General features: G+C 44.1%; 2 protein-coding genes across 2 annotated transcripts in view; one reads left to right on the forward strand and one right to left on the reverse strand.

The window, feature by feature from the left end:
- The first annotated feature begins 5,722 nt into the window (after window positions 1–5,722).
- Window positions 5,723–23,708, forward strand: part of Commd1 (copper metabolism domain containing 1) — an 86,335-nt gene continuing 68,349 nt past the window's right edge. Inside the window, exon 1 of the mRNA XM_021175834.3 lies at window positions 5,723–5,936. Coding sequence (XP_021031493.1) covers window positions 5,760–5,936 — 177 coding nt within the window. The 5' untranslated portion in view covers window positions 5,723–5,759. The remainder of the gene's footprint in view (window positions 5,937–23,708) is intronic.
- Window positions 13,472–16,560, reverse strand: LOC147001580 (U2 small nuclear ribonucleoprotein auxiliary factor 35 kDa subunit-related protein 2-like). The gene has a single exon (XM_085829082.1). It carries the CDS (start codon window positions 15,149–15,151, stop codon window positions 13,868–13,870), a length of 1,284 nt encoding a protein of 427 aa, XP_085685208.1. The 5' UTR covers window positions 15,152–16,560; the 3' UTR covers window positions 13,472–13,867.

Here is a 23,708-nt window from a genome sequence, read left to right on the forward strand (position 1 = left end):
TGTGTGCCACCACCACATGGCCCAGTTTACATTTTAATGTTTATAAAAACTATTACTTCCTGCCTGGAACCATTTGCTGGCTATTTGGTCGTGATTAGAGGGAAACCTGTGTGGAAGGAAGGAGAACTGCTTGTTAGATGTCGGTTTCCCTTGGGGCTGATCTTCTGGGTCTTTTCCTTGTTGCTGCATTAGAACATTCTCTTAGTGTCTGCCCAGGTTTGTTAGCTATAAAACCTGTGATTTGGAATTTAATAAAAGATAACTGTATTTTGAGCCTTTTGTTTGAAAAGCATTCTAAACTGCAACTGGGGCCGACCTGCAGTTGCAGCTATGACAATAGCAACCCCTGGTGGCAGAAGAGTGAATTTCTTTTATTGATCAGCCTAGTGATTTGGAATTGAGGTAGGCCAGGCTGGCAAGGTTCTCTGTCCAGTGGTACAAGTGAATTTAAAGCAATTAAGAAAGAGCAGGTGCCAAAAGACTATCAGCAAAAATATGTCTCAGTGAGTGCTCCCTCTAACGCTAAGAAATGGGGCCTGGCTGGAGCGCACCTGGGCTCAATTTCCAGCACCTACACCCAGTGGCTGTCACAAAAATTTAAGAAATTAAAAACCAAAAGATAGCTTTTTTATGTGTTGCATGACAACAGGAAATAATTTGGTCACGGCCTTCCAGGTAGGAGATTTACAAGTTATCCATTTAGTGGTGGCATTTCGTTCCACCTGTCACCTTCTCCATTCTTTGCAACCTCGTTTTTTGTTTGTTTTGTTTAAGACAGGGGTTCTCTATATAGCCCTGGCTTTCTTGGAACTACTATGGAGAACAGGTTGGCCTTGTGTCTGCCTCCTGGGTGCACCACCACTCCTTGCCTCTTTGCACTCTGTAGGCACATTTAACACAAAAGTATAGTTTGTCTTTAACGTTGTTTTTCTTGGATCCACGAAACATTTTTGAAGATGCCTTTTAGAAAATCACTTCTTTGGAAAGGTATACCTCAAAATTTTTCTTTTAAATACAAGCAAACCGTACATAGGTAAACACTAATTAAAATAGTGTAGACCAATGGTTTTCTCTAGGTTGGTACTTTCTTGAAAGGATCAGTTTAGTTGTCCCCTTAATACAGGGGTAGGAATAGCCAAGGTTAAACAGAGGTCAAACCGGACAGTGGTGGCTCACGCCTTTAATCCCAGCACTTGGGAGGCAGAGGCAGGCGAATTTCTGAGTTTGAGGCCAGCCTGGTCTACAGAGTGAGTTCCAGGACAGCCAGAGCTATACAGAGAAACCCTGTCTCTGGAAAAAAAGAAAGAAAGAAAGAAAGAAAGAAAGAAAGAAAGAAAGAAAGAAAAACAAACAATCAAAAAACAGAGGTCAAGAATATAACACATTCTGCCGTGCAGGGGACATTTATAAAGGCGAAAAACCCATTTGTGAGTTATTGGAGCCTAAATTTAACCCAATTTTACATACAAATGCACATTTTAAGACTTATGTATTTAAGTGAGTGTTTGCCTGGATGTATGTATGTGTATCACATGTGTGCTTGGTGCCCAAAGAAGTTAAAAGATGGCATTAGGTTCCCTGAAATTGGAATTGCACATGTTTTGTGGGCCATCATGTGGGGGGCTGGAACAGAACCTGTGTCCTCTGCAAGAGCAACAAGTGCTCCTAACCAATGAACAATCTTTCCAGCCTCCTAATCACTTATTTTTAGCTTGGTTTTCATACACAGAACAGATCTCTGGCTTGCAGTGACTGTGTAAACTGGAGGAAGAATGTTTCCTTTTGTAACCTTCGCCCATCTTTATTCACATTTAGAAACATCATGCTAACAACAGCAAACGCTTTTCCCTGGAGTTTGGGCTATTACACACCTGTGTTAACTTAAATTCCATGTAACGGTACAAGCACCTGTGTAAGCCTCAGCACTGGCTGGAGTCGTGTTATAATGCTGTCTAATTGCCCTTTTCTTTTCAGCCCTCACTCCCTCCCTTGAGACCCCATTGACTGACTGAGCTGGCTTAGTCAGACACAGCTAGTGTTTTGAAGTTTGGGGTATAAAACTCTACCTCCCAATCAATTGTGTTGGGGGCAAAGAGGTTCCTGTGCTCACAGATAAGCACCAGGGAAACCAGGAGTGTTAAACACAAACGGTTGTTTCTTCAAAGAAAGAGATACACCATGTTTTCTGCCCAGAAGGCTGGGGTGGTTAGTAGCCTTGGTGACCTCTGTGCTGTCTGTATGGCCAGGGCACATCTGGCTCGCCCAGACTTTTATGTTTAGCTTAGTCATTCTCCCTAGACCCTTTTCATGAGTACTGTTTCTCTGTCAGCAGAACCTATTTTTATGGAAGAGGTCACATGCACTTTGAAAAGACTTTCAATGTAAACATATCTTAAGTTTCACTGTACACAGAGGAGTGACTTAATTACTATCAGAAAACTCTTTTCCAAAATTGTGCTCTGGTTAAATATGTCTGAAATAAACTGCCCTGTGTCAGACTCCTGAAGTTTAAACCAACACCAGTTCCCGAGGTGTATTCAGTGGGATTTCCTTCTTGCCTCAAGTGTTTGATGCTTTGCTGGCTAAGGTGTTTTCAGAGATGTTTAGGTTTTTTTGTTCATTTGCTTGCTTGTTTTGTTTTTTGAGACAGAATCTCATGTGCCTAGGAATGCAAAGAGGCCAGTATATAATAAACCCCTGCCTGGCCTGGAGCTCCCTATGTAGCCCAGCCTGTCTTCCAATTTACAACTGCCTAGTTCTACCTCCTGAAGGATGGAATAAAGACATGTGCCACCATACCTGGATTAATAAGTTTTTTTTTCAAGATTTATTTATTATTATACATAAGTACACTGTAGCTGACTTCAGACACACCAGAAGAGAGTGTCAGATCTCATTACGGGTGGATGTGAGCCACCATGTGGTTGCTGGGATTTGAACTCAGGACCGTTGGAAGGGCAGTCAGTGCTTTTACCTGATGAGCCATCTCGTTAGCCCCGATCAATAAGGTTTATATCGACATTTTAGACCTAATTAAAATAATTTTTAAAAATATCCACTGTTTGTGTACTCTTAAGTCCTCAACACAGTATGAGTTATCTATGAAATGAATCTCTGGTCTTTCATATGGATATTTAAAAATTAAAGCAAATTCACTGGAACTGGAGATGTTGCTTAGTGGTAGAGCACCTGCCTAGAACACACATAACCTTGTGTCTAATCCTCTCAAAACACAACTGAAGTAAAAACTTAAGGGTTCTTTGGAAAGTCAGTTGGGTGGTGTTTTGCTGGAACAAGCATGTGAAGGAATGTTTTGCTGAAGCAGACACAGGAGAGGGGATGTTCTACATAAACACATGAAAAGACATGTGATAAAAGATTATTTACTAACAATACACATATATTGGTCTGCCTTATATTATGTAGTTGAGCTACATTTGTCGGAATGCCATAGAGAGAAAGGTACCAAAAAACTTTTAGTGGTGTACTATAGTTTGTGAGCTGATTGGGTGTGCTGAGGCAAGAGCTGTGCTCTAGGTGAGACACATGGAGGACATGTGATGTTTGGAGGGCATAAACAGGACTCCAGAGACAGAGCCTGACTTGCTTATGCAGCTAGCTATACAGAACAACCTCTCCCCAAACCTCAAATCCACATCTTTTATGGAAGCCACGGTTCCAAACACATCTCCTTAAAAAAAGATGGAAGCATTTGGCTGCCTTGCATACCTGCTCACCAGTGTACATAGCTGTGCTTAAACACACTGGAGTTCATAGTCTCTTATACCATTTTCCTTTATTTTATTTTATTTTATTTTTTTGGTTTTTCAAGACAAGGTTTCTCTGTGTAGTCCAGGCTGGCCTCACACTCAGAGAACCTCCTGCCTCTGCCTCCCAAGTCCAGGGATTAAAACCCAGTATGCTATTTATTTATTTATTTATTTATTTTGGTTTTTTGAGACAGGGTTTCTCTGTATAGCCCTGGATGTCCTGGAACTCACTTTGTAGACCAGGCTGGTCTCGAACTCAGAAATCCGCCTGCCTTTGCCTCCTGAGTGCTGGGATTAAAGGTGTGCGCCACTATGCCCAGGGTTTATTTTAAATTACAATTAGCTTATACTAATGTTTCCAATTGGGAGCTAATTTACATATTGCAAAACTGTCTTTTAGTGTATACAATTCACTGTGCTTTGGTAAAGACAAAGCCGTGTAGTTATCACCAGTGGCTGCTCATAGGCATTTTCATCATCTGAAAACAGACTTTGTACCCATTATGTCATTTCCTATTCTTCCCTCCTTCAGTCCTTGGTAACTAGATTTTTGTATGGATTTGCTTAATTTAGACTGCATATAAATAAGATTGTCCAGTTGTCTTTCATGTCTGGCTTCATTAGTTTCATGCGTTTTTTTGAAGTTATTTTTTCTTTTTTCTTTTTTTTTTTTTAAATTATGTAGGCGTGTCTGTGCATGTGAGTACATTGCTGGTGGAAGCTTTAAATATCTGAGGTTGGGGTTACAGGGAGTTGTAAGTCGCCTAAAGCGAGTGTTGGAAACTGAACTTTGGTCCTCTACAGGAATAGTATGCATTCTTAACCACTGAATCTGCCCAGCCCTCATTAGCACATTTTAAAGGTTCACCTATATTATAGTATCATGCCACACGCTTATTATAGCTGAATATAAGTAAGGTGTTTTTTTTTTGTAATTATGTAGATAAGTATTTACGAATGCGATTCCACTTTAAGAATGAAAATAAGGCTTTGAAAAATAGTGGTTATAGAAATGGAGACCAGACTATTGATAATGGCTAGAAAGATAACGTACGGGTATACACAAAGGAATTAATGCAAGCAAAGAGATCATGTCCCCAAAAAGTAGCTACATTTGGGGGGCGGGGGAGGGAGATTATAGAGCTTAGAACTGAGTAGTAGGCACTGCTCATTTAATTGCAAGCTGTAGAATGAGATACAGCCATCGAAGAATTAAAGTGGCATTCTTTTTTTTTTTCTTATATTTTTTTATTACGTATTTTCCTCAATTGCATTTCCAATGCTATCCCAAAAGTTCCCCATACCCTCCCCACGACTCCCCTACCCACCCATTCCCACTTTTTGGCCCTGGTGTTCCCCTGTACTGGGGCATATAAAGTTTGCGAGTCCAGTGGGCCTCTCTTTCTAGTGATGGCCGACTAGGCCATCCTTTGATACATATGCAGCTAGAGTCAAGAGCTCCGGGGTACTGGTTAGTTCATATTGTTGTTGCACCTACAGGGTTGCATATCTCCCTAGCTCCTTGGATACTTTCTCTAGCTCCTCCATTGGGGGCCCTGTGATCCATCCAATAGCTGAGTGTGAGCATCCACTTATGTGTTTGCTAGGCCCCGGCCTAGTCTCACAAGAGACAGCTATATCAGGGTCCTTTCAGCAAATGCTTGCTAGTGTATGCAATGGTTAAAGTGGCATTCTTACGGAGTTACAGTTAGGTATCTCCAACCAGCGATCGTTCCTTTGAGTGCGCATTTGCACATCGGAGTGAAGAAGGAAACAACAAAAACACAGTGACCCTAAAGGAAACTGAGTGGATTTGGCTGTGGTGGAAGTAGTGGATGTGTGTGACAGAGCAAACGAGAGAACTGTTTATATTGACTAGTGGAGGAACCCGGCATCGCGTTCCGTGGCTGCCTTTGCAACTTTTATGGCCCTTCTCGGCCCCCGTAGCGGACCGGAGCTCAGCCGCTGGGCGGCAGGCCCTCGTTGGCCATGGCGGGCGATCTGGAGGGTGGCAAGTCCCTGAGCGGGCTGCTGAGCGGCCTAGCGCAGAACACCTTTCACGGACACTCGGGTGTCACTGAGGAGCTGCTGCACAGCCAACTCTATCCGGAAGTGCCACTGGAGGAGTTCCGCCCCTTCCTGGCGAAGATGAGAGGACTTCTCAAGGTACGGTTGTTCCGCCGAGCAGCCCTGCCCTCCTCGCAGCCTCAGGCCCGCCCCCAGCCTCGGGTGCTGCTGTCTTTGGGCGCTCAGCGCCTCTCCTGAGCCGTAGAGGTCGCTCTGTTGCGCCCTTGTTTTAGGGACACATAACGGTGAAAACATTGATTTTATTTTTTCTCCCTCAAGACTTTCTGTGTCTGTAGTATAGATAAGTTTCGAGCGACTTTGAGGTTGCACCGGGCGTTGTAGTGCATTCTAATCTGTGCCCTCGGAGAGGCAGAGGCTGGCAGAGAGTTGTGTGAGTTCGAGGCCAGCCTGTTGCACAGAGTTCCAGGACAGTCAGGGCAATGTGGTGAGACCCTTGTTTAAAGAGAACGAGAGCGTGCTTGCCAGCTTTCCTGGGTTGTGGAAGTTGGGGAGCGTTAGAATGAGGTGGTCGGTGAGATAAAGGATTGATTAACTGGAGTAAACACCATTAAAGCAGTCGACTCTATGATTTCCAAATGGAACGAAGTATACATCAGACTGTCTCATGAAAACTATTAGAGGGCAACATGACAGGTGAAATTAACTAAAAAGATTTATTTTTATTTTCTGTGTATGGGTGCGGTGCCTGCATGTGCACTGGTGGTTGGACCGGTTATAGGCTACCACATGGGTGCTGGAAACCCGGGTCTTCCGCAAGAGCATTATTAGGGCTCTTCTAAGAGGTCTCTCCAGTCCCCCACCCCACCTGGGGGTTGAGATAGGATCTCTTGTAGCCCAGACTGGCCTTGAACTCAAGGTGTAGTTGATCCACCTTCCACTTCCCAAGTGTTAGAATTTCAAGCAGCTACCACCATCCCCTGCTGTGACCTCTGTGTGTGGGGGTAGCGTGGGGTGGGGTACCTTGCACTATCACTCTCTGGGGGGGGGGTGGCGTGTGTGGGGTACCTTGCACTATCACTCTCTACCTATCTTTCCAGACAGAGCCTCTCACTGTACCTGGAATCCAGTCTCACTGACTGGCTAGAGCAGCCAAGAACTCCAGAAATCTGCTTGTACTTGCTCTCCCAGTGCTTGGGTTACAGAAATAGGGGGCCATGCCCAGCCTTTTCATGGGTGCTGGAGAATCAGAACCAGGCCCTAATTGAGCTATCTGCCCAGCTGGTTCCTGTGATTTTTTTTTTTTTTTTTTTTTTTGGTAAGCTGTTATAACTAAAGTGTATTCAAGGCATCTATCATTTATGTAATTACTATTCAATGTATTGTTTTCACAAGGTCTTTATTTTTATTTTATGTGTATTGAAGTTTTGCCTGCATGTGTATCTCTGAATGTGTTGGAACTTCTGATGCTGGCGTTACAGACAGTGGTGATCTGTCATGAGGGTGCTGGAAATTGAACCTGAATCCTCTGAAAGAATGGCCAGTGCACTTAACTGCTGAGCCATCTCTCCAGCTCCTTCACAAAGTCTTTAAAATATGATGTGCATTTTACATTTAAAACATTTTAGTTGCAACTAGCCACATTCGAAATGGTTAAAGTGGCCACATGTGGCTAATGACCACTGTATTAATTCTGATTACAAGCCATGTGGCAGCTTACTCTCATCTGTCACTCCAGTTCTAGATCTAGCACCTTCTGGTCTTCATGGGCCCCAGCTACTCATACAGTGCACTTATAGATATTGCAGGTAGGACATTCATACACATAAAATAAAAATCAATACATCTTTAAAAGGTGAAGTGGATGGTGAGGGAGGCAACTCCCTAGGAAAACACTTGCTGTGAGAGTAGGAAGCCCTGAGTTGGATCCTGGTCCTCAGGTAAATGCCAGGCATGTTTGGAACCCAGCACTTGTGAGGTGGAAAAAGGCAGATGTTTAGACTTCACTGGCCAGTCGGCCAGCCTAGCCAATTAGTGAGCTCTGGGTTCCGTGAGACCTTGTGCTAGAATTTAAAAATAGGGTTGTGGGCCAGCAAGAGCTTAGCAGGTGAAGCCACTTGCTGTTAAGCTTGACAATTGAAGTTCCTGGAACCCACATGGGAGAAAGAGAGAAGTAACTGTGGCAACTTATTCCCTGGCCTACACAATCACTTTTTTTTTTTTTTTTTTTTTTTGGTTTTTTCGAGACAGGGTTTCTCTGTATAGCCCTGGCTGTCCTGGCACTCACTTTGTAGACCAGGCTGGCCTCGAACTCAGAAATCCGCCTGCCTCTGCCTCCCGAGTGCTGGGATTTTTTTTTTTTTTTAAGAAAAAGCTGGAGAGTGGTAAAGCAGGATGCCTGAATTCAACTTCTCACCCCCACACCACATGTACCCATTTACATGTAAGTGGGAGTACCACTGAGGACGCTTGCTGTTGATCTCTTACATCCAAGCGCACACAGATGAGGAGCAAATTTAATGTGTCTACTTTTTTGTTGGTTTTCAAGACAGTGTTTCACTGTGTAGTTTAAACTGTCTAAACAGCCTAAAACCACACTATTTAAAGTTCCTGTTAAATGTTAACTTGCTACTAAAAATCCTTATTCTTTTATTTATTACATTTATTTTATCATGTTCTCAAGACAGGTCTCTATGTAGCCCTGTATCCTGGAGCTTACTCTATAGATCAGGCTGGCCTTGAAGAGATCCACCTGCCTGTGGCTCCCAATGCTGGGATCAAAGGCAAGCACCATTACCTAATTTTTCTTACAGTATTTGAATACAAGAAAAAAAATGCAATTACTTCGCAGAAATTGACTGGAATTGGCTCATGCAATGGGAGGAGTCACTTGTGGTAAAGTCGTTCCAGAGTAGCCAGATGTGCCAACACCCTGGAGGGAAGACAGGGCATCTTGAATTGAATGTATTTATGTGTGCCTGTGCATGTGAATGCAGGTTCCTGTAGCGGCTAGAGGTGGTGGATTCCCTGGAACTGGAGCTACAGGCAGTTGTGAGTAGCCTGATGTGGGTTGCTAGGGTCAGAACTCAGGTCCTCTGAAAGAGCAGTGCATGCTCTTAGCCCCTGAAATATCTCTTGAGCCCCAGATGTCTCTAGTCCTTATAAAAACATAAAATGAAAATGATTTTTAAGTGGAGAATGCCTATTATTTAAGTTTTTATTACATATATTTATTGTGTGCATAGGTCAGAGGATCACACTGAATCCCTTCTCTTCTCCCACTGTATGGAATTGCTTTTGTTTCTGAGACAGGGTCTCATTATGTAATCTTGGCTGGCCTGGAACTCACAGGATCCACTGCGTCTGTCTTCTGAGTGCTGGGATTAATGGTCTGTAATGCCAGGTGGTTTTGGGGGAGTCAAGTCCAGATGGTCAGGCTTGGCAGCAGTGTCCTTTCCTGCTGAGCCATCTCACTAGCCCATCCATCTTTAATAAAAGGGAACATACATAGCTATATGATGTAAGGGTGTCATAGTATTTATAAGCAGAAGTAAGAAACTGTGGACAGAAGGCATTCTTTCTGCCAGACTTTCTTTCCTTTAAACTAAAAGCTACTCATTTTATTTTCACAGTTCATGATACAAATGAAACTACTTAAAAAAAAATCCCTCTACTCCTAGCCAAAACTCTTCCCTATGCTAGGTATGGGTAAAAGTTTGCTTGTCATACCACTATAAAATACTCAGGTGTAGCCCCATGGTCTGAAACAGAAAAGCAGGGAACTGATGATCCCCTGTCCTTACCTGTCTGTCTGCCTGTGCCATGCCATGCCAGGTGAGTGCCATCTCATCACTGGAGGCCTGGACACCAAGGGGATGTATCTCTCATGGGTGGTCTCATTGGAGGAACAGGTCCCACGGGCATCACCCCAGGAGGAGGGGCTGCTACTGGCATCATGGCGGTATCTCCCATGTTGGGTGCTTTCATCATACCAGAGTGTGGAGGACCCCGGGGACTGGAGCCAGGTAAGATCTTGGCCCCTTCAGGAGGTGGAACAGAGAATGTAGCAGGAGTGTCTTCCTTGTTGAAACGAAGCTGTCGTTTTTATCAGCAGGCTCTGGCCTGCTCCCCCACCCATTTCTGGAGGTAGTCTTTCCCACGCCTGTTCCCACCACCGCAGTGTCTCACAGACCGAGACATGGATAAGATGTGTGTCACAGTAGTCAGAAGAGAACCATCTACCCTGCCAGACTCCATGTCGCCCCTCCCCACCCCTTTTTTAGACAGGGTTTTATTTGTGTAGACCAAGCTGACCTTGAATTTATAGAAATGTTTGTTTCTGCCTGCTGAGTGTTGAGATTAAAGGCTTTCACTACCACCACCACCAGTTCCTCTCCTCCAAACCCCCAGCCTCAGGCAGGCTTCTTGAAGGTGCTTTGCCGATTTTGAACAAAGTGATTATTTTAGATGTTGATAAGGGGCAGCTTTATGTGGTAGTCAATGTAAATGGCAGATGTGGGGTAGTGAAAATGTAGACCATGTTCAAGGGATAAATAGGGTTGGGTAGATAACTTGGTAGGTAAAAGTGATTGTTGCTCAAGTGCAAAGCCCTGAGTTTGAATCCCTAAAACCCACATAAAAACTGGATGTGTAGGGGCTGGAAAGATGGTTCAGTAGTTAAGAGCACTAATTGTTACAGAAGATCTGGATTTGGTTCCCAGCACACAAATGGTTCACAATCATCTGTACTATCAGTTCCAGGAAAGTACAGCATACCACCCTCTTCCGGCTTCCTTGGGCACCAGGTACACACAAGGAGCACATGCAGGCAAAATACTCATACATAAGTCTTTTTTAAAAGACTTATTTATTTATTTTATGTATATGAGTACTCTTAATACACACCAGGAGAGGGTACCAGATCCCATCACAGATGGCTGTGAGCCACCACGTGGTTGCTGGGAACTGAACTCAGGACCTCTGGAAGAGCAACCAGTGCTCTTTAGCGCTGAGCCATCCCTCCAGCCCCATAAATAAATCTTAAAAAAAAAAAAGTCAGCCGGGCGTGGTGGCGCATGCCTTTAATCCCAGCACTCGGGAGGCAGGGGCAGGCGGATTTCTGAGTTCGAGGCCAACCTGGTCTACAAAGTGAGTTCCAGGACAGCCAGGGCTATACAGAGAAACCCTGTCTCGAAAAACCAAAAAAAAAAAAAAAAAAAAAAAAAAAAGTCTTAAAACAAAAATTGATCATGTAATGGCTCTGCAATTTGCACACACTCCTATGAGGACATGGGAGGTAGAGATAGGAAAATTCTAGAAGTTTAGGGCCAGCTAGCCTGGCATACACAGTGGAAAGACAACAAAGAAACACCATCTCAAATTAAGTAGAGGATAAGGACAAACACCAGAGGTTGTTCTGACTTGTGGATGTACACCAGCACAAACATGCTCCTGCAGTCACACGAGTGAATGTGTGCATGCATACACATATACACACACTAAAGAAATGGTGAACCAGGGATGTAGTAAGGAATGCTTGTGATCAGGCAAGCAAAAGTGAAGCACTTCTTCCTTTAGTCCTCCAGCACTCCTGCTTTGAAGCAGGCTACACACTTACACGTGGATGGTAGTAGACTGTGTGTTGTCACCTAGAAAATCATGTTCTGCATAAAAATGAAAAAGGGAGCTACAAAGGATGAAGACAGACCGTGAGGAGATGTGGAGTTCCTAGAGAATACAGTGGGTATTCTCATTCACAGGCCCCTGGTTTTGATGTGCTGTGGAGCAAACCCAGGACAGTGCTTGCTAGGTGAGGTTATGATGCAGAGCCAAACCCAAGCCTGAGCCCAGGTACCAGTTCTCTTACTGCCAACTACCTGGCTATTTGTTGTGCTTGGTGTTTCAGGTTCCTGACTTTCACGTTGTTCCCAAATGTTATGCCTGTTTCCCTGACATTTGTACTGAATGCTCTTTTCTATGTACGTACAATGGAGTCCTCCACTTTCCTTGTTTGGGACATTAGCACTCTATTACCTGTTAATCACAAACATTTAATCTGCTTATGGCTATATGAAGCAACCCATTCATTCACACTAGTACACCATGGTGCACACGTGGATGTTGGAATTATAGGAGTCAATTTTCTCCTTCTAGCATGTAGGTTCCAAGGATCAAACCCGCATCTTCAGGCTTGGCACTTGCACCTTTATCCGATGAACTATCTTGCTGTCCCCCACTCTAGTTTTGATTTCTGGGTAGTGCCCAAGGAGCTGTAAAATTAACAAAGTAGTTATGGTATATGTAGCTAGTGCTTTTAACCACTGAGCCATCTCTCCAGCTTCTACTAATTGGTTTTTAAAAATATAGTGTCACTATGTGCCTGGAACTCACTATGAGATCAGACTGGCCACAAATTTACAGAGATCCTCCTAAGTGCTGGGATTAAAGGTATGCACCACCAGTCACAGCACACTGTCTAATTTTTATATAGTTCTTTCAGCTCACATTTATAATTTGCTTTGAAGAATTAATAATATTACCTGAGTTTTTATACTGTTCTTACTAGCTTGTTCATTTGTAAAAAAGGCAAACTTTTATTTTTTTTCCCTACCCTTAATACTTATTTCTGGCATGCGATAGGCACTTAGTAGAAGATTTATAGAACATCTGAATGAATGGGTAGTGCTTTAATGTGCCAGTTGCATTGAAAAGGTCAGCAGAGTTGGGCACAGTGGCATATGCCTGTGTCCTAGCTATTGGGAAGCTGGGACAGTTTAGAGCTAGCTTGGGCAATATGAAAGTACAATTCCAGTGTGGAGAAAATCTGGTACTCCAAGTCCAAGTCAGGCATTCTGGCTGCAGGACTGATGTGGCCTGTGGCTCCCATTCTGCCCCTCACTGTATTCCCATCCTTACTGTTTTCATTGTTTGCTGTTACTGGGGGTCATTAAACCCACAGGCATGAGATGAGCATGCTGGCAAGTGCTCTGCAGCTCAGTTACACTCCTCATTGTTCATGATTTGATAAATACTGCTTTGCCAAAACATGGTAACATGTTCATTCATTTGCTTCCTATCTTTAGCAGCTGTTGGCAAAATAGTAACAGTAGCTGTGACAGATGTTTGATATTAAGAGCCTATAGTATTTAAAATCTGAACATTCACATAAAGATAACTCATACCTCAAACATTCTTAAATTTACAATGTTGGTATTTGGAAATAATATGTAAATTATATTAACTTGGTTACTTAGTAGAGAACCTAAAATTTTCTCTAATTTGTTCTCAAGACTATGAGACCTATGATTAAAAAACAGTATCATTATGAGCTAGAAAGATGGCTCAGGGGTTACAGTACTTGTGCAGACCGGGACACATGCACGCGCATGCGCGCGCGCGCGCGCACGCGCGCACACACACACACACACACACACACACACACACACACAGAGGCTTTAAAAAAATCTGACCATTGGATTTGGGAGGTGGTATATTTCTGTGACCCCAGAAGCTGATATGGGCAGATCTTTGTGAATCCAAGGCCAGCCTAGTTAGTCTATATAGCAAGTTCCAAGCCAGCCAGGGATACATAGTGAGAGCCTTTCTATAAAAACAAGGGGCATTAGTGTTTCTGTACTCCTATGTGTTCTTTGTAAAACAGATTCAGACAATATAAAAACGATGTTAATAAATATATTAATGATAAAGCATCACAATGTAAAGTTATTACAGGAAAACAACACGGGAAGCCAGCTTAAACTGTATGGAAAATAACATCAATAACATGATACTAAGCATTATAACAGCATTATAAGCATTATAACAGACAAAGAAATAATGAATACCTGTTTCTGTCTCTGTTAAAGCCACAAGGTTTTGTAACTTGGTTGGGAATTAGATGGAGTCACCATGCCTTTCCTTTGTAATCAGTTTCGTTTTGAATATTTTGGGGAATCTGAAGGATACTGTGTTAGGTTTTTATTCTGTAATGAAGTTTTGTTCATTTGTAAAATGAACTCCCTTGCCAAGCCTGATATCAGTCTTGGGTCCAAGTGGTGCTGCCTTAGCTGGGCTCAGGTTCTGTGGCTCTGGCTTTGTGGACCTGGACTGCTGTCCTCTTCTCTTCCTCTTCTTGAACTGTGCCTCTCATGACTCTTCGATGTCTGTTTGTGAGATTTCTTCCACCTGTGAGGACTCTTCCTCTCAGACTCCCTGTTTCTCTTGGAGGAGTGGTGTGAACCAGAGTGGTAGCTTCTTGACTTGCTATAGTATTCCTCATGGTGGTCCTTCCTTTCCCTCCTGTCTGCGTTTTTACCAGAGGAGCCAGTCCAAGCCGGAGACATGTAGCTGTCTCTGTTAGCTTCTCTAAATTCGTTGTTGGGATTTCTGAACACATGAAGGAAGTTGCAGTGCTTTCCTTTTGGACACTTTTGCATTTCGAATAAACCACAAATTGCAACCTTCCACCGGGTCACTGGACAGAATTCACACTGGAGCTGTCGTCCTGCGTACCATCTTCCATTAAAGAGAGAGAGGGCTGCTTGGCATTCTTCTTCCGACTGGTACTGAACATACACATTGCCCCGCAGATGAGGTTCCAGGTTGCAGCTGACTTTGAACTGAATCACCTTTCCCACGTTCTTGAACTCCGGCAGCACGTCATGGTAGAAATCCAAGAACTGCTGGTAGGTCTCCTCCTCACTGTACTCCAGGTTTGCGTCTGAGTCATAGTCATCCCTTCTGCACTGCTCCATTCCAAACGTTGTAAACATACTCTTCACAAGAAGGGTGGGACTTGATGTGGGAAAGTCGTGTTTCCGTGAACATCTGTTACCAAATCTGCACGCTCCCGTTTTATTGTAGAAGGGACAACTGGGTCGATATTTCTCCAGCCTTAAATCCTTGGGTGGTTCCGGGTTCTGCCAAGAGCGCTCATTTTCAGCCTGGTCCAGCATTTTCTGCACCGCTTCCTCCCTCTCTCTCTTCTCCTGTAGCTTCTGCTCCTCCTCCTCTCTCTGTTTTTTTTGTTGTTCTTCCCATTCGGCCTTTATTTGTCTCTCCTGTTCCTCCTTCTGTTTTCTAGCGGCCTCTTCCTTTTTCTTCTTTATTCTGAATTCTTCTTGCGCCTTCTCCTCCCTCAGCAGCCACTCTTCATGTAATCTTTGCCGCTCTATCTCCAGTAATCGCTCTGCAAGTTCTTCGTTAGCAGAAACATCATCGTCCTCCTCTGGTGGGGCTTCCAGAGCTCTCAGCCGAGCCATTTTCTGCCGACGTTTCTTGCGTTTCTCCTTCTTCATTGCAGCCTTGTATTGTTTTCGGCTGAGTTTCTCAGGAAACGCGGTCTGCTGTGATGCCATTTTACCGCAGAGCGCGGGGTCCCTTCCCGGATCTCGCGATAATCTTTTTTTCTCACGCTGTGGATTGAAAATGTCGCCCGCTGCTAAGTTGTTCTGCTGTTTAATGTTCGTTACCTTCCTGGACAGCGACTGCAGGGTGGCACCATTCAGCCCAGTTGACTTTCCTTTCCACCAGCCTAGAAAGCTTGAACCAGCTGAGTCACCAGCGTGTTTGCGCAGTGCAGCAACCAGTAGTTGAATGTGCGCATGCGCAGTCGAAGGCCAGTGTTTGCTTTGGAATGTGGGCTGTACCGCCTACCTGCGCAGTCACCCGGTTATCCGCAGTACGCAGGCCTGCCTGCGCAGTTATCCAGTTATCCGTGGTACTGCCAGCCTGCGCAATTACCCGGTTATCCAGTTATCCGTGATACCCGGTTGTCCGGTTATCCGTGGCACGGCCTGCCTGCACAGTCACCCGATTATCCAATTATCCCGCGCAGTTACCCACTTATCCGTGGTAGGCCTGCGCAGTTACCCAGTTTTCCGAGGTTCGCGCAGTTACCTGGTTATCCAGTTATCCACAGTACGGCATGCCTGGGCAGTCACCCGGTTATCCTTTTATCCGCAGTACATAGGCCTGCCCATGCAGTTACCCATTATTCGTGGTATGGCCGGCCTGCGCAGTTACCCGGCTATCCAGTTATCCGAGGTATGACTGGCCTGCGTAGTTACCCGGCTATCCAGTTAACCGTGGTATGGCCTGCCTGCGCAGTTACCCGGCTATCCAGTTATCCATGGTATGGCCAGCCTGCGCAGTTACCCGGCTATCCAGTTATCCGTGGTATGGCCGGCCTGCGCAGTTACCCGGCTATCCAGTTATCCGTGGTATGGCCGGCCTGCGCAGTTACCCGGCTATCCAGTTATCCGTGATATGGCCGGCCTGCGCAGTTACCCAATTCTCTGTGGCGCGGCCGCAGTTACGGATTATCCGCGGTTATCCGTGGTACAGCCAGCCTACGCAGTTACCCCGCTATCCACAGTACGGTCTGCCTGCGCAGTTACCCAGGTATCCGTGGTTATCTGTGGTACGGCCAGCCTATGCAGTTACTGGTTATGCATGGTACAGCTGGCCTGTGCAGTTACCAGTGGTTATCCGCTTTAAGGCCAGCCTCCGTGGCACGGCCGGCCTGCGCAGTTACCTGGTTATCCGTAGTATGATCAGCCTACGTAGTTACCCGGTTATCCATGGTACAGCTGGTACAGTGGTTATCTGCCTTACCGACCGGCCTGCGCAGTTGCGGGTGGTTATCTGCAGTACGGTCCGCCTGCGCAGTTATCCAGGTATCTGCAGTTATCCGCAGTATGTCTGATCTGCGCAGTTACCCTGTAATCTGCAGTTACGTCTTTACTCCGGGAAAGGCAGGCCTGCGCAGTACAACTTACTGCTTTTTTGTCTCCGCCCCCTGCAGTGGGAGTGCTCCTGCAGTAAGAATGCTCAGCCCTGAGCCTGGGCAGACCTGTCTCACTGCAGGGGTCCCCTCCTTGCTGGTGCTGGCAGCTCACCTTCCCGGGCTCCTTTATGTGGGTGCTGGGAATAGAAATTAAGTTCTTATATTTGTTTGGCAAGGGCTTTATCAGGTAAACCGTTTTTCTGGCTTCAGCTCCTCACTCTTGTGGAAAGTAAGGGGTTTTGTTTTTGTTGTTGTTTGTTTTGTTTTTTAAATATTGAATGTGGGCCTGGCGTGGTGGCACACGCCTTTAATCCCAGCACTTGGGAGGCAGAGGCAGGCGGATTTCTGAGTTCGAGGCCAGCCTGGTCTACAGAGTGAGTTCCAGGACAGCCAGGGCTATACAGAGAAACGCTGTCTCGAAAAACAAAACAAAACAAAAAAAAATTGAATGTGTTTTGTTCTTTGCAAAACACATTCTTTTCATTTGTTCTGTACTGTAGTTTTGTGGGGTATTCACCAGAGAAGACTGCTCAGACAAGGGTTTAAGCCAAGAAAAATCTTTTATTTTTGTTTGTTTGTTTGTTTTTTCCGAGACAAGGGTTTTACTGTGTAGCTGTGGCTGTCCTGAGACTTGCTCTGTAGACTAGACTGGCCTTGCATCATGCTATGTTTAGGTATGGCCCCCATAGACTATTATGCTTGCACAAGCCTATAGGGACCGGGGAGTAGAATGTGATGGTTTGTATATGCTCCACCTAGGGAGTGGCACTATTAGAAGCTGTGGCCTTACTGGAGTAAGTGTGTCATGGGCTTTAAGACTCACATCCTAGCTGCCTGGAAGCTGGTCTTCTAGCAGCCTTCAGATGAAGATGTAAGACTCAGCTCTTCCTGCACTGTGCCTGTCTGGATGCTGCCGTGTTCCTGCCTTGATGGTAATGGACTGAACCTCTGAACCTGTAAGCCAGCCCCAATTAAATGTTGTTCTTATAAGACTTGCCTTGGTCATGGTGTCTATTCACAGCAGTAAAACCCTAACTAAGAAGAAAGATCTGCCTGCCTCTGTGTCACGAGAAAGAAGGTAGATACCTGTGTATAGCAAAAGTTATGTTTTATGCTGAGGATCATCATACAAGGTTCACACTTTAAATTTGTAAATACGGTCCTAAGTCTTTATCCCCACGGTGCTCGCCTGTGTGAGGTATCTTAGCTGGAGGTCAGGTCCAGTCTTACACAAGTCTCTGATTTGAGGCTCAGGATCCTGGGGAGACTGTCCAGCCACAGGGCTCATCTAGGAGGTGTCACTCCAGATATGTAGAGCAGTAGGCATCATGGGGTTTATACCTGTATCAGGCTCTCTTGAGTGTGTGAAGTTGCTGGGTTCTGGTTATCAGGCACAGTGTTGGCTGTAGTGGAGGTCTAGACTAAGCTATTTTTACATGTCTAAAGACTTTTAAAAAAATACTATACTGATTACACTGCTTCCTGAGTGCCAGGATTAAAGGGCTACAATGCTGTCACTCAGCTAGAAAATCTTTATTAGGCTGCTGGTACTACACTGTGTGTTTGGGACTGTAGTGTAGCACTGAGACTTTCTCGGGGTGACCTTTTAAGCACAAAAACCATATCCTAGGTTGACATATTTCAGTTAACGAGAACATCTAGCCAGAAGCAGAACTAGTCAGAAGCAAGGTTAGTTCATTTAGAAACTTTCCCATAGCTTATGGGCTTTGACTGATTAAATCTTTGTTTTAATTTTTGGCAGGTGGTGCTGTCTGTGTGCTGAGTTTTATGGCCTGAATGGCACTTCCATCATGGAGTCAGTTGTGTTAAGGTCTGGGTCCCTATTACAGAGAAAGATTTTACTCTTACAATATGGTTTGGATAATGTAATTAAACATTAGTAAAAATAGATTTAAAGAGGTCCCCCCCCCCCAAAGAAAATTAAACAAATCCAGGCAGTGGTAGTGAACACTTTTAAACCCAGCACTCAGGAGGCAGAGGTAGGCAGATCTCTTGAGTTTGAGGTCTGTAGAGTGAGTGTCCGAACAGCCAGGATACACAGAGAAACCGTGTCTCTAAAAACAAAACAAAACAAAACTGTGAGTTAATTACTTGGGATACAGTCTCAGTCTTTAATATAGATTGGCCTGGGACTCACTGGGTAGCCCAGGTAGGACGTGAACTTGCAGCAACTATCTTGCACAAGTCTCTTGAGGGTTGGCATGACACAAGTCATGAGGTAAAATATGGGCATAGTCTTAGGTTTTAGCTGTAATTTTATTTTTCTACTGTAGACGGCAGTAGAATATTGGTTTGCTAATAGCTGCAGGACTGCATAAAGATGTCTAAATGTTTCCTTTTTCTGGAATGTTCGAGGCAGAAAATGCTTTTGCTGGCTATTCAACAGTAATAATTTTGTGTATAAAAAAATCTAAACATTTGACTTGGCATTTTGAAATTAAAATTATTTTTAACAAAAAATTTGTTTCAATGGGTCTGGCGAGATGTCTTAGTGGTTAAGAGCTCTTTTTGCAGGCTGGCAGTGGCAGCACAGCTTTACAAATGCATGGATGACAAGTACGTGCCACATACAGATGGATAAATTAATATAGTAGAATTTTTAATTATAAAATTAAAAAGAATGGGAGCCAGACAGTGGTGGCGCATGCCTTTAATCCCAGCACTTGAGAGGCAGAGGTAGGCGAATCTCTGAGTTCAAAGCCAGCCTGATCTACAAAAACAGAAAAACAGAAAAGAAAAAAAAAAGTGCTTGTTGCTCTTCTAGAAGATCCAGGGTTGATTCCCAGCACGCAAATGGTGGCTCACAACCCAGTGTTACTGCAGTTTTAGGGGATCAGAGGTCTTTCTGGTCTCCAATTGAGGCAAAAAATTCATACACATGAAATAAACAAATTTAAAAATTAGAAAAAGAAATTGTTTCAACTAATTCTTTCATTAAAAAAACAAAACAAAACAAATTCCACAGAATTTTGTATAGCCAGGCACAGTGCTTGTACATGTCTGCAGTCCTAGAACTGGGGAGGAAGGAAGAGGAGGATTGGAAGATGAAAGTCATCCTCGACTGCAGCCTGGGCTTGCTTATTTATACGACTGCCTGCCTATCGATCTATCTATCTATCTATCTATCTATCTGTTTTTTTGAGACAGGATTTCTATGTAAACCCCCCCCCCCCACACACACACCCCTCTTTCTCTCAGGTTTTTGTTTCTCTGTGCAGCCCTGGCTGACCTGGAACTCATAGTGATCCTCCTGCTTCTGCCTCTCAAGTGTTGTACTCAAAGGTGTGTGCCACCATGGCCTAGCTTTAAAAGTCATTTTTATTACTATGTGTGTATGAGTATTTTGCCTGCATGTATGTCTGTGCACCGTATTCATGCCTGGCACCCACAGAGAGCTTCAGTTCCCTTGGATCTAGATGGTCGTGAGGCATCATGTGGGTGCTGGGATCTGAACCTGGTTCTTCTGTAAGAGCGGCCATGTTCTTACACACTGAACCATCTTCTCTAGCCCTATACTATTTCTTAACAGAGAACCTGCAATTACCATTTATGACTTTTAATTTACCTTTCTTTATCCAGAGCATATTTTGCATTAAAAAAAACAAATTATTATTAGTTTATATGAAATATAGCCATGTATTCAAGTCACCATCATTGTATACCTCTATGGACTTTGTGAACATCAGTGAGACAGACTATTTCCTTGCCCCTTGTACGTGGATATTCAAGGAGTGGCTACATATGGGAGCATCCTGACAGTGAATATGAATAAGCACATAAAGATGAAAGCAGAAATATAAATTAGCCTTTTTACAACTTTCTTTGCCTCCTGTAGAAGAATTTTAATCCAGCAACATGGATGCTCTGGGAAGGGATAACATCCAAAGACCTAGGTCTGTGTGCTCTGGCTAGAATGCAGATGCACTCCACACCTTCAATCCCAAACAATGTACATAAGGTTAGTGTGCAGAGGAAGCAGCACTAGTATTTGAAAGTGATGTCTAATTGAGAGGCAAAGTGGTGAATCAGAGAAAGATTTGACAGAATGAGTCAGAGATAGGATATACCCAACTCTTATGAGAACACATGCGAAAGAGAAGCTATTTAAGAGCAGTGCAGGGAGAGGAGTCAGTGGGGGTCAGTGCAGTGAGTGCGGCACAGTGGACTTGAGTTTGTTCCTGAGTTCATGCAGTCAGTGTAGGTCAGCAGAGGCAGCAGAAGCTAGACAATAGGAAGGAGCTAGAAGATTAGAATAAATTGCCAGAGTTAGTTTAATGACAGAGCAATTCAGTTAGAAGCTGAGAGAAGTCAGATTGAATCAGTCAACTTGGAGAGGAGTTTTAGCCAGAATGGCAAAGTTGAACCAGCCAGCCAGAGTTCAGAAAGAACTAAAAAGGATAAGATATTCAGCAGTAAGTCTCTGAGACAATTAGGCGAATAAAAGTTATTTTTATAACCTCCATTTCTCATTTTTTTTTGATGTGTCACTCATTCTTTTTTTTTTAATTTTTAATATTTTTTATTACGTATTTTCCTCAATTACATTTCCAATGCTATCCCAAAAGTCCCCCATACCCCCCTCCCAATTCCCTACCCACCCATTCCCATTCTTTTGGCCCTGGCATTCCCCTGTATTGGGGCATATAAAGTTTGAAAGTCCAATGGGCCTCTCTTTCCAGTGATGGCCGACTAGGCCATCTTTCGATACATATGCAGCTAGAGACAAGAGCTCCGGGGTACTGGTTAGTTCATCATGTTGTTCCAACTATAGGGTTGCAGATCCCTTTAGCTCCTTGGGTACTTTCTCTAGCTTCTCCATTGGGAGCCCTGTGATCCATCCAATAGCTGACTGTGAGCATCCACTTCTGTGTTTGCTAGGCCCCGGCATCGTCTCACAAGAGACAGCTATATCTGGGTCCTTTCAGCAAAATCTTGGTAGTGTATGCAATCTCATTTTTTAAAAATATACTTTGTGTGTGTGTGTGTGTGTTAGTACTGGTTGTTCTGCAGCTCAATATGTAGACCAGGCTGGCCTCAAACTCACAAAGATCCTCCTGACTCTGTTACCTCCTGTGCTGGAATTAAGAGTCTGCTGACATACCTGGCACATAGTGACCGTCTTCGTTAGGATTTCCATCACTGGGAACAGACACCATGACCATAGCAACTCTTGTAAAGTAAAACATATCATTGACTTACAGTTCAGAGGTTTTATACATTGTTGTTATAACAGGAAGCATGGCAGCATGCAGGCAGACATGGTGCTGGAGAAGGAGCTGACTTGTCTGGATCTACAGGTAGCAGAAGGAGACTGGGAGTGCCTCTGGTGTAGCTTGACCTCAAAGCCTGCCTCCATAGTGACACACTTTCTCCAACGAGGCCAAATCTACTGGAACAAGGCCACACCTCCTAGCAGTGCCACTTTCTATGGGATAAGCATTTAAACACAGGGATCTATGGGGTTCATTCCTATTTAAACCACCACATCAATGTGGGCAATGAGACCTTCCTCCTAACCACGTGGGAGCCGAGCCAGTCTTCTCCTAGTAGCATTCAGATGAAGATGTAGAACTCTAATCTCTTCCTGAACCATGCCTGCCTGGATGCTGCCATGCTTCCACCTTGATGATAATGGACTGAACCTCTGAATCTGTAAGCCAACCCCAGTTAAATACTGTCCTTATAAGAGTTGCCTTGGTCATGGTGTCTGTTCACAGCAGTAAAACCTTAACTAAGACAGTGATTTTTAAAAAGGGTTTATTTATATTTAACTATATGTGTAAGAGAATGTACTGTATTTGGGTTTAGAGAGTGTGTGTACCATGTTTGTGCTGGTGCCTATGAAGGCCACTGGGGTCAGAGTTCTTGAACTGGAGTAACAGGTAGCTGCCTGGTGTGACTGCTGGGAACTGAACTCTGGTCCTCTACAAGAGCAGTAAGCACTCTTAATTGCTGAGCCACCTCTCCACTTCTCTGTAATGACTTTTTTAAAAAATTTAAATGGTAGAAGTACTGAGAAAGCTCAGCAGGTAAAAGTACTTGCTGTGTAAGCCTTGATGTCCTATGCTTTATCCCCAAACCCATGTAGAAGGCCAGAAAGTGTGTTGGTGTGCATCTGTAATACCAGGGCTCCCACAGCAAGATGGAGACAGAGACTCTTGTCTCCTAGAACCCCTGGACCAGCTGGCCTGGAATACCCAACAAAGCAGAAACAGGAGAGACCCTTCGCAGCAAGGTGGAAAGAAAGGACCAATTCTTTTTTTTTTTTTTTTTCCATTTTTTTATTTTGTTTTGTTTTTTTCTTGGATATTTTCTTTATTTACATTTCAAATGTTTTCCCCTTTCCAGGTCTCCCCTTCGGAAACCCACTATCCTATCTCCCCTTCCCCTGAAGGACCAATTCTTAAAAGATGTCTTCTGGGACTGGAGAGATGGTTCAGTAGTTAAGAGCACTGACTGCTCTTCCAGAGGTTCTGAGTTCAATTCCCAGCAACCACATGGTGGCTCACATCCATCTGTAATGGGATCCGATGCCGTATAGTGGTGTGTCTGAAGACAGCCACAGTGTATTCACATACATGAAATAAATAAATAGATCTTTTTTTAAAAAAAAAAAGATGTCTTCTGACTTCTGCAGATCTACTCTGGCATATGCACCCCTCCCCCACACTGATAATAATAAAGTTAAAAAGTAGAGTGGCCTACAGGCATCAGAATGAGTCAGTATGAATTTACTGAGGTCTCCAGTGAGTAACATGATGGGCATGTGAGTGCAGCTGGGGGGGCAGGGGACAGCAGAGCTGAATGTGAGAGGCTTAGCCTGAGTGACAAAGGTGATCTTCATAGCCCCAAATCATGAGCTCCCTTGTTGTTACTTGTTATCGTTGCTTTTTCTTCCTCTCCTATTATGAATTTCTACTCTTTGATGGCAAATTCACTTAAAAACAAATGGCTGTGTGTTTGGAAGTCTTAGCAGAAGTGCTGACCTGATTAGTCAGTTTACATCTGCGTCTAATTGAGGTAGGCTGTAATTGCTTTTAGTTTCTACTGTATCTGAGTTTACTCCTGCTTTTGTAACAATGGACTGCTTGGCTTACACAGTAGAA

The sequence above is a fragment of the Mus caroli genome, unplaced genomic scaffold (genome assembly GCF_978045245.1).
Source record: "Mus caroli unplaced genomic scaffold, Mus_caroli_1 scaffold_13, whole genome shotgun sequence".
In the NCBI taxonomy this organism is placed as follows: Eukaryota; Metazoa; Chordata; class Mammalia; order Rodentia; family Muridae; genus Mus; species Mus caroli.

Coding starts and splice junctions, on each gene's coding strand:
- LOC147001580 (XM_085829082.1), bottom strand. CDS start 15,151: ATGGCATCACAGCAGACCGCGTTTCCTGAGAAACTCAGCCGAAAACAA.